General features: G+C 28.4%; 1 protein-coding gene across 1 annotated transcript in view; it reads left to right on the plus strand.

Annotated features, from left to right (window-relative positions):
* The window catches only part of LOC136076985 (DNA-directed RNA polymerase I subunit RPA43-like), a 40,846-nt gene that overhangs the window by 21,208 nt on the left and 7,425 nt on the right, over positions 1 to 12,213 (plus strand). The window contains exon 2 of the mRNA XM_065791117.1: positions 8,449 to 8,662. Coding sequence (XP_065647189.1) covers positions 8,449 to 8,662 — 214 coding nt within the window. The remainder of the gene's footprint in view (positions 1 to 8,448; positions 8,663 to 12,213) is intronic.

Below are 12,213 nucleotides of genomic sequence, written 5' to 3' on the forward strand. Positions count from 1 at the left end.
ACTAAGAATAGCAGAGCTTAACATCAGACAATACCTTTTTACATTAGCTTCTTGGAATAATAAAAAGACATTTGTTCTTAAGAGAGATATTCTTGTATAAAAGATGAAATGATTAGTAATTAATAAAGCAACTGCTCAAAATGGTGAAAAATGTGTAGAATGACAAATAGTAGAATGAGGCTTGACTTAAGTTTAATAAGAAAAAACAAAAGCTTCCAAGATAAAAGCTTCCAAGATGGGCTTTATGCATACATATGGATATAAACAAATAATTGCTATTTATTTAGAAACTGGCATTCTTTCATATTTATATTTATATATTAAGGGGTAAACATCCTTTCATATTTATATATTAAGGGGTAAACAGATTCTATCTGTTGACCAGCCTCGCACCCCTTCTTCATCTATTAGGCTGGCGCAGATGTATTTAAATACATTGTTTCCAGTTTAGGATGTTGAATGCTGGATCTTCTTGACTCAATGCATGAGTTTTGCTTGTGTCTCTGTTTTTATGACTAGGCAACTCATTCTATTATCTCCTAATGAGGGTACAGCTCTAAAACTCAGTTTTATGGTTCTGAGGCCGGCTGGTAGTCAGGTTTCCCGAACACTGTGGTATCTCTCAGAGAGACTGATTCCATCAACAGCTGAAAAATATCAAAGTATTAACAGTGCCATGTTGCGCATGGTAGTGTCCCTGTTTGTACTTTTGGTGTGCATTGTGGAGGCCACATTTGAAGCCCTTTGTTACGGCTTAGGGTTTATTAGTAGTAATGAGGCAATTGCTTGGGCTATAAAATGGTGTTCTGAGTACTATCTATGCTTTGAGTCAAGTTCTTCAATCTAATTTAAAAATGAATAAAGTACCAAAAACTATAAAACACAAAAAACCATCATCATCACCAAGTCCCTAAACCTATCATTCACTAATATTCGTGGTCTTCGAAATAACTTTTCTTCTGTTGAGTCTTATCTCTTGCAAAGTTCACCAGACCTACTTGCTCTTTGTGAGACTAATTTGAGTTCGGCTGTCTCATCTTGTGATCTTAGTGTTGATGGTTATCATCCTCTAATTCGTAAAGACTCTAATAGTCACATGCTTGGCCTGGGCATTTACATTCGTAAGAATTCACCTATTTATCATGAAACTAGGTTTGAATCCACAGACTATTCTTTTATGTGCTTTCGTTTAGCACCACTTCACTCTATTGCCTTTCTCTTTCTTCTATATCGCTCTCCTTCATCTCAAGACTGCACACTTTTTGACGTTATTTCTGATCATATTGACCAAGCCCTCTCTCTTTATCCATCAGCTAGTATAATTGTTGTTGGTGACTTAAATGCTCACCACTCTGAATGGCTTGGTTCTAGTGTCAGTGATTCGGCAGGCATTAAAGCCCACAACTTTTGCCTTTCTCAATCCCTAACTCAAATAGTCAACTTTCCAACTCGCTTTCCAGACAACCCGAATCATTTACCTTCTCTACTCGACTTATGTCTTGTTTCTGATCCTAGTCAGTGCTCAGTTTCTCCACATTCACCCTTAGGTTCTTCTGATCACAGTTTGATCTCTCTAAAACTAATATCTCATTCTTCTTCATCACCTGAATCCCCCTATTATCAAACCTCTTACAACTACCTTAAAGCTGACTGGGATTCTTTCCGTGATTTTCTTTGTGATGGCCCTTGGGTAGAAATCTTTTGTCTTCTTGTTGACAAATGTGCTTCTTACATAACCTCGTGGATTCAGGCTGGCATGGAATCTTTTATTCCCTATCGACGATTCCAGGTCAAGCCTCACTCTCCTCCATGGTTTTCTTCACACTGTGCTGCTGCGATTGCCAATCGAAACCGTTACTTCCATATTTATCAGCAAAACAGTTCTCCAGAAAACAGGCGTCTGTTTATTACTGCTAGAAACAATTGTAAAAAGGTTTTGTCTAACGCCAAAACCCGCTATTCTCAGGTCATGAAATCTCCTATCTCATCTCAAAAATTAGGCTCTCGTGACTTCTGGAGAATCTTTAATAATATCAATAATAAGGGCAAATCTATAATTCCACCACTCTTGTATGGTTCAGACTTTGTCACCTCACTTAAAGACAAGGTTGAATTGTTTGCTAAAAACTTTTTATCAATATCTCTCGATTCCACTAGTTGCGTTCTACCTGATATTGCCTACAAACAGGTTGATTCATTGCTTGACATTCATATCACTCCAGCATCTGTATCTAAAGTGATTTCTTGCCTAGATTCTACAGCTTGTGGCCCGGACAACATACCTGTTATTGTCTTGCAGAAGTGTTCTCCAGAGCTGTCGTCTATACTCTCAAAACTATTCAACAAGTGCTTATCAGAGTCTTGTTTTCCAGCCTGCTGCAAGGCGGCATCTGTTATCCCTATCTTCAAAAATTCTCGAGAGCGATCTGATTCGTCTAACTACCGTCCCATTAGTCTTCTTCCTATCGTAAGCAAGGTTTTTGAATCTTTAATTAACAAACACTTAATTTCTCATCTTGAATCTAATAACTTTCTGACCATCAATATCGGTTTCGATCTTCTCGTTCTACAGCTGATTCGCTAACAGTAATAACTGACAGGTTTTATTGTGCATTAGATAAAGGTGGAGAGGTTAAGGCTATCGCTCTTGACATTTCAAAAGCTTTTGATAAAGTTTGGCATGCTGGTCTTCTCCATAAGCTTTCTTCTTATGGTGTATCCGGCAACATCTTTAAGATCATTGAATCCTTCCTTTCCAATCATAGCATAAAAGTTGTCCTCGATGGACAACACTCTTCTTCTTATTCTGTAACTTCAGGGGTCCCTCAAGGTTCTATCCTTAGCCCTATACTCTTTTTAATTTACATTAACGTTCTTCCAGATATTCTCACATCTAAGGTGGCATTGTTTGCTGATGATACTACCATTTATTCTTGCCGTGATAAGAAACCAACACCCTCTGATTGCTTGGAGGGGGCATTTGAGCTTGAAAAGGATCTCACTTCTGCTCCAGCATGGGGCTCACAGTGGCTGTTGAACTTTAATTCAGATAAAACTCAATTTTTTTCAGCCATTCGTTATGGCAATAGTTTAGATCTTCCTATATTTATGAATGATGATGTACTCGATAAGTCACCTACTCTTCATCTTCTAGGATTAACTCTTACTTCCAATCTTTCTTGAAAAACATATATCAAATCAGTTGCAAAATTAGCATCTGCTAAGGTTGCATCTCTTTATCGAGCTCGTCACTTTCTTACTTCGGATTCTATTCTCTATCTCTATAAATCTTAAATTCCGCCTTGTATGGAATACTGTTGCCATATCTGGGGCGGATCTTTTAATGATGCCCTTTCTCTTTTAGACAAGGTGCAAAAGCGCATTGTAAACATAGTTGGACCTGCTCTTGCAGCCAACCTCCAACCATTGTCATATCGTCAACCATTATCACATAATGTCTCTTGTGCCATCTACTAAAATTCATTCTCGTGTTACTCGTCATTCAATTAAGTCTCGTCCTTTCTCTACTAATTCATTAGTGCATTAGTTAAAGGTGGAGAGGTTAAGGCCATTGCTCTTGACATTTCTTTTGATAAAGTTTGGCATGCTGGTCTTCTCCATAAGCTTTTTTCTTACAATGTATCTGGTAACATCTTTAAGATTATTGAATCCTTACTTTCTAATCGTAGTATAAAAGTTGTTCGCGATGGACAGCACTCTTCTTCTTATTCTGTAACTTCAGGGGTTCTTCAAGTTTCAATCCTTAGCCCTATACTCTTTTTAATTTACATTAACGACCTTCAAGATATTCTCACATTTAATGTGGCATTGTTCGCTGATGATACTACCATTTATTCATGTCACTTATCATGTTCCTATACTTATGAACGGTAATGTACTCGATAAGTCATCTACACTTAATCTTCTGGAATTAACTCTTACTTCCGATCTTTCTTGGAAACCATATATTAAATCCGTTGCAAAATTAGTATCTGCAAAGGTTGCATCTCTTTATCGAGCTCAACACTTTCTTACTCCAGATTATATTCTCTATCTCTATAAATCTCAAATCTGGCCTTGTATGGAATACTGTTGCCCTTTCTCTTTTAGACAAGGTGCAAAAACGCATTGTAAACATAGTTGGACCTGCTATTGCAGCCAACCTCCAACTATTATCACATCGTTGTAATGTCTCTTTCTCTTTTCTAGAGCTAACATCTCTTGTGCGATCTACTAAAATTCATTTTCATGTTACTCGTCATTCAATTGAGTCTCATCCGTTTTCTGTGGTTGCTTTCAGCCTTGTTGGAAGCAAAGATGTTAAACAAACAAAAACAAAATTATTATATCTAAATATTTAGTAACAGAAAACAAAGTTGTTTTTAGTAAACAACAAAATTATTTTGAATACAAAGTTATTAAACAAAACCTAAAAAAAAACCATAAAAGTAATAATATAATAAAAACTTTTATTTATCATCTCGCATGCACAAGAATATTTATACAACTTTTGATTGCAATAAATAATGTTTACTTAAATTTCTATTTAATAATAAAAAATAAAATTAAGTGATTTAGTTTTAATAAATGGTGTTTAAAAAAAATAATCTTTGCTTTCACATCTTTTAATAAAAAAGTAAATTAATTAATGAATTTTTTAAATTTGTTACTCACTAACTTTTTTAAAATAAAAAATCATTTTTAGTTGCAAAGCCGAAATTAGAAGTTTAAGAAATAATCATTTAAAAAAATTAAAGATATTTTAATTCATTTATACAAATGTCAAGAAAAGAAAGAAATTTGTTTATATCAAATGTTTTTAAAAATGTAATATTAAATTTAATTATTTAATAAAAGCAAAAAATTCAAAGAAAATAAACATTTCAAAAGTAAAAAAGTGAAGAGATTTTTATGATGTCAAATTCATATTAGGCAAATGCATCAAGTTTTTATTATTTAAAACAAGGTTAGAGGCAAGCAAACACTGTGCTAGAGGTTCAGAATAACACTAACATATATATAGAAGCTTATGGGTGGATGAACGCTGCATCAGAGGGCAGACAGAACACAAACATACATATAGAAATGTACTATTTATACAAGCTGGTACTGCATTGAGAAAACCAATATATACAAACCATTAAATAACCAATGTCTATCAAAAAGTGTTATATATTAGACCACTGTAACATCCCACTGTAACATCCCAACCTTATGAAACAATCTTATATTAGTGTTAATGAAAATATATTCAAGTTTAGGTTTGCAAAACATCTAAAATCCTTTAAAAGGATCCCAAAGTGCTGAGACAAGTTGTGTTTATTTTAAAGAGAGTGATAAAAAAATGTTTGGGCAGAATTTTTTAGAATAAAACAAAATAATAAATGTATACCAACAAAACAAACTTTGTTGTTTTACTCGAAGCTCCCCGTCTCCACAGTAGCAATTCTTTAAAATATATGCCACAATCTACAGACTTCATAATTTATTCAAGCGCGTTTAATTCCAAAGAGTTTTAGTAAATGACATCATTGTAGAGTTTCGATAAGAAATCTTTAAAAATTTTTTTGTTACCAAGTTATAGATATTTTTTTTTCATTATAGATTATTTAAGAATTTGCTTAGCTACTTATCATTATATAAAAGTTTTTTTTTTAAATCATAAATTACTATAGAATTTTTTTAATTATTTCAAATTATTATTTTTTTGTTATTTTTACGAAGTTCACATTAAAAATAATAATAAAATATTTCAAACATTTTAAGCTTGTTCATTGCTATAAATTAATTTTGTGTTATATTTATTGTTATTAAATTATTATTATCTGTATATAAAGGTTCTGTTAAAAAAATTTATTTGTTTTTTTTAACCTAAAAAATAAAAGTTTAATTAACAGCATTAAGGGATTGTTCATAAAGTACGTATGCTTGGGTGGGGGAGAGGGGGTATTGCTCCTTTTATTTTATTTTTGAAGTTAAATAATTACTGTTAATGATTGCAAAAAAAGTGTAGCATTATTGAGTCAATTTTTAAATCAAAATCGTTTAACGAAAAACCTTTCATTGTCAATTTTGCAAGTTTTTTGATAAGAAAAATGTAAAATACGTGCTAAATACGACATAAATTAGGAAATATTAAATATGTTTTTTAATGCGTGCTTCAACACAATTTTAATCGCCATCTATCTTTAATTATTGCCATAAAACATTATTTATTGCTTTAATTAATAAAAAGCTGTCTGTTTCATGCTCTGTTATGCATTGATGATCTTTAAAACAAAAACTTTTTTTACTTTAAATAGCCATTATGTACAAAAAAGTTAATGTTTGTTATTATTACTATTATTAATACTGCGCACATCAGTTTATATTTTAAAGAATGTTACTTAGTTTGTAATACCTGAGGCAATATTTATTTCCTTTATTTCAATGCAACAAAGACATTCTTTTTCAAGTGGCATAGTTTTAAAATATCCATATTTACACCATTGTTCAGCGTCAACACTTAAACGGCCTAACTTTGGCGTTTTAGCGATATCAAAATTCAAATTTTCATAGCTGTTACGATTTTCAACTATTTCGTTTATTTTATCCATACAGGTTCTTTTTGTCTTTTTTTTTAATTGGTTCGAATCGGTATGGAGTTGCCGACATTTTTATCGTTTAGTTATCAAAATCCAAATGCAAAATACAAAATTACCTTGATATTTATATGCAAATCATCAAAATTTATCAATTTCCACTAAATTGACATACTTAATAATATTTTCTAACTATAAATCAAAGAATTCGGCTATTATCTCCAATAAATGATGTTGTTTACCAAAATTATTTATTAAATAAAAATTTAAAAATCTTTAAAATGTCATTTCGATAGGAGAACAAAAACGTCATAGCAATAAACGGCTTAGATAAACTAAAAAAAAGTTCCCATTATTTACATAAAAAGAAAATAAGATTCATAATATATAATAAGGTGATCAACAACTTTTTTTATATATTTATTTTATTTAAGAGTGTAATATATAAATATTAATTTAATTGGTTCTCGTGCTCTATAAAAAAATATTCTTATGTTTAGTTTCCTATAAAATTTATAGGAAAGTCATATGATTGATAATAAATGCTATTTTAAAAAACAAATAAAACAATAACAAATAATATTGATTCAAAAAAAAAATTCTACGATGATGTCATTTACTAAAACTCTTTGCAATTAAACACGCTGGAATAAATTATAAAGTCTGTAAATTGCGGCGTATATTCTAAAGACTCCAGGAGAATTGCTACTGTGGAGATGGTGAGCTTCGAATAAAACAACAAAGTTTGTTTTTGTTGGTATACATTTATTATTTTGTTTTACTTAAAAAAATTCTGCCCAAATGTTTTTTTTTATCATTCTCTTTAAAATAAACACAACTTGTCTCAGCGCTTTGAGATCCCTTTAATGCAACCAAGTGCAAATTTGATACAGAACTTTCTAAAGAAATCTGGATACATAGCGATGCAGGTAACATGTCTACAATCAAGTGAAATATAATTAAAAGATTCCAATTGTAATTGCTGGAACAAATCTTGGATCAATTAAACTTGATGTCATATGCTATTGTAACACTAAACTTGTGTGTTTTATATCGGCTTTTAATTTATATTTTTGAATAATATGACTGAATAATTGCTGAGTGGCATGAAACTTAGAGCTCCATAAAATTGTTGTACTGTTTTCATATATATATATATATATATATATATATATATATATATATATATATATATATATATATATATATATATATATATATATATATATATATATGTATATATATATATATATATGTATATATATATATATATATATATATATATATAAATATATATATATATATATATATATAATATATATATATATATATATATATATATATATATATATATATATATATGTATATATATATATATATATATATATATATATATATATATAAATATATATATATATATATATATATATATATAAAATATATATATATATATATATATATATATATATATATATATATATATATATATATATATATATATATACTATGGTATATAAATATTTTAATTTGGTAATCATTTAGTTTGATTACATTGCATGTTTTTTTTATTTGTGATGTCATGTCAATGAAAAAAATGTTTCTTTCAAAATATTCTTTCTCATTAGGATTCTTATTTATTTTGGTTCATGCAAGAAAATAAATTGTCAGTTATAATTTTTATTTTATTTATTTATTTTTGACTTCTTTTTTTGTTTCCTGTGGACTCATTGATACTTAAATATTAATTGTTGTGATAAATTATTGTGCGAGTTAAGGATAAAATTGTGCAAAAAAAAAAGTCAGCTCATACTATGCAAAACAAAAAAACATTTAAAAATTTTTTTCAAAATTAATTTTTTTTTTCCAGCTGATCACCACTTGGGATGTTTGATTCATGGTTGTATCAATGGATCTATTATACAACCTAACTTTGATTATCTATCAGCATCTCAAAAAGAAATAATCAATAACATTAAAGTTGGTAGCGAAGTTTTATTTACTATTACTAAAATTGACAATCATAATGATATCCTTTTTGTAGTTGGAGAAATCGCTCCACAGTTTTATTTGGGTAAAAAAAGGTACTAAAGTTTTTTATTTTATGCTTTTCAGATTTTTGTTGAATAATATGGTAACTAATCAAATTTTTTAAATGAAAGTCAGAAAATCATAAGTTTTAAAAGATCTGTAAAAAAAAGTCATGGGCTGAAAACACTGTACTTGCATTCAATAAAATGAATGCAAAAAAGTTATTACAGTGCATTACAAAACACAATATTTGTAGTATTTTTATTTGCATTAGTTTGACTTTACAAAAATAAGACGTATGTAAAAACGTACAGGTTAAAAGTAAATGAGATGGTTTTGGTTTCTTTGTTAATTTATGGTAAATTCAATTAATATAAGTTAAAGAAAAAATAATAAATTAATTTTAAAAAAATCTTAAGTTGCCAGATAGATAAGTTGACTGGAGTGTTAATCAAAATTTCAATTCAAGTTTAATTCTGCTTACGACTAACTCAATAATATGACTTAAATGATCTAATTCGGTTATGTTATAAATTATAAATAAATGATAATATAAATTATACTTTAAATAAATATAATTATAAAGTGTACAAAAAATAAGTTACTCAATTAATTTTCTTACATAGAGTGTTTAAGTCAGTTTGGAAACCTATGTTCAAATTCTTACGTCACAAAAATTCTCTTAAAAAACTCTCAAGAAGAAGTTCTTACAAAGAACATTGTTTCGTAAATTTAGATGGTTTTGTATAATATTATTTTTTATAACGGTTTTTAATATACTAGATAACGAGGGTATCTATATTACCTCGAAATATTGTAAAAATAAATAAATTTTTTACAAATAGAAGTTAATCCATAAAAAGAAGTTTTAAAAAAAAATTGTTTAAGCATAAATATATATATATATTTTAATAAAAATCACAATATTTTTTATTCTTGACATGTTTTGTAGTCTTACTACATTTTCAAAAGATTTAATTTACAATTAAAACTCTAGTAAGTAATTGAAAAACTGAAGACAATACAGAGAAAAATTAACGGACAAATAAACTTGTTACAAACCAATTAAAAATTATAATACAAATTATGACAAAATAAACTTCCTAATATTAAAATATTAATAATAATAAAAATATAGTAAGTTAGATAGATAAATTTATAATATAATGAGATGTTTGTTTATTTAAAGAATTATTTTCCCATTTAATATGAAGTGCTTTTATTTTTAGTTTGTTAATGATAGAAGCAGTATCTAAAATCTGAAAGCAATCATAATTAGTTAGTGTTTTACAATTAATGGATGAATTTAAATGTTTAAAAATATGGGATTGCTTGTCACTCGTAAGGTGCTCATTTATCTGTGTTGTCAAATGTCTGGAGGTTTCTTCAATATAACTGGCGTTACAGCCAGCACAAGAAAATTTGTAGACAACGTTAGATTTAAGCATCTTAGGAAGTGGATCTTTTATGCAAAAATTGTTTTTTAATTTATCGGTTGTGAATATAAATTTGATTATTACATTTTTACAATACTTTTTAATAATTTTATCAATTTTAGTTTTAGTGAAACTTGAGTAAAATCCAATAAATGGAAGCTCAAAATATCTTATATTAGTATTATCAACAGTATTTATAACAGTTGGATTAATTTTCTTTTCAACATATAATTTAATTTCAGTGTCGATAACTTTTTGCGGAAATTGATTATTTTTTAAAACTAAGGAAAGATTTTTTATATCCTTATCAAATCCAAACTATGTGTTGTTAATTATATATGTTTGATCAATCAAGCAACATATAAGACCAGTTTTGTAACATGAAGGGACAAAACTAAAGAAATTTTGTAAAAGACCTGTGTATGTTTTTTTGTGATAAACTGATGTAGAGAGTGAATTAGACTTATGAATAAGAATTTATTTACCAGAGTTTTAATTGTAAATTAAATCTTTTGAAAATGTAGTAAGACTACGAAACATGTCAAGAATGAAAAATATTGTGATTTTTATTAAAATTTTTACAAATTTATTGCTAATGCGATGTTCAAAAAATATACTTCACGATTTAGCAAACGTTTCTCAAGGAATTTTAACTGTGCAGATTTTACGAAAATTGGAAAAGCTTTTTATCAAAAGTAACAAAGCCCGTTTGAACATGAACTTTCTTAAAAACTGCAAGCTATTTAAAGTATACCCAAAGTATTTAGGATTTAACATACCTCATGCAAACCACAATGATATAATGTCGATAAAAAGAAGGTTACTCAAAAGTGTGTTACATAAAAGATCAAACAAACAAAAATTATTGCAAAAAGAATTAGATGAAATAAAGTGCCAAGTAAGAAATAATTGTTCAACCTTACAATGGTATTTTTTAATAAAGGTTATTAAAAATAATGTAATGAAAAAAGAACAGTCAATTATAAAAACCCACGAGAAAAAATTATGTTTACTCACTAAATTTACTAGCATTCCTTATAAAAATGAAAACTTCGTACAAAATATGTCTTCATACACTTTACAACACCATGAACTGGATTTATTGAATAATGGTCTTAACTTCGCTTTACCACCAGCGTTTATAAAAAAGACGGACGTTTTTGCTCAATTTGATAGTGTTGCGCAATTTCTCAACACCCAACTTAGAAGCAAGGATTCGGAACCTCAAGTTAAAAGTGAACTTTCACATTTAGCAATTAATTATGTTTACAAATATACGGCGTCTGAAGGTTGTCTGAGAAAACACAAAATAATAAAAAGACTCAGGAAGAATGAAAACATCGTAATAACAAGACCAGAGAAAGGGAATATAAATTCTCTTAATAATATTTTAAGTGATAAAACTAAATTTAAAGAATTAAAAAATGATCCAACTATAAAAAGAGAAGTATCTTTACAAAGGTATCTTAGAAAACTTAAAAAACCACTTTTGACTCATTTTCATTCGTTGAAGATTTAAGACAAGTTGATGTAACTAACAAATTTATAGTTTCTTATGATATTGAAAACTTATTTACTAACATTCCACTTAATGAAACTATAATTATAGCAACAGAATTGTTTTTTAAAGATGAAACTCGCTCAAAATATTTTTCTAAAACTCATTTCAAAAAAAAATTACTTCAAATTTCAACGTCAGGTTCTCATTTCTTATTTAACGGAAAATTTTATGATCATTTAGATGGCGTTGCAATGGGTTCTCCTTTAGCACCAATTTTAGCTAATATGTTTATTGGTTTTCATGAACAAACATGGGTTAATAATTGCTCATCCTCCATACCAGTTTTTTTATAAACGTTATGTGGATGACATAATAGCAGTTTATAATTTAGTTTGAAGCGCAAGAATTCTTTAAACATCTCAATAGACAACACAAAAACTTAAGATTTACTATGGAAAAAGAAAAAGACAACCAAATTCCATTTTTGGATGTTCTTATTAATGTCTAATTCACTCTCTACATCAGTTTATCACAAAAAAACATACACAGGTCTTTTACAAAATTTCTTTAGTTTTGTCCCTTCATGTTACAAAACTGGTCTTATACGTTGCTTGATTGATCAAACATATAAAATTAACAACACATAGTTTGGATTTGATAAGGATAT

Source organism: Hydra vulgaris, chromosome 02, assembly GCF_038396675.1.
Source record: "Hydra vulgaris chromosome 02, alternate assembly HydraT2T_AEP".
Lineage (NCBI taxonomy): Eukaryota > Metazoa > Cnidaria > Hydrozoa > Anthoathecata > Hydridae > Hydra > Hydra vulgaris.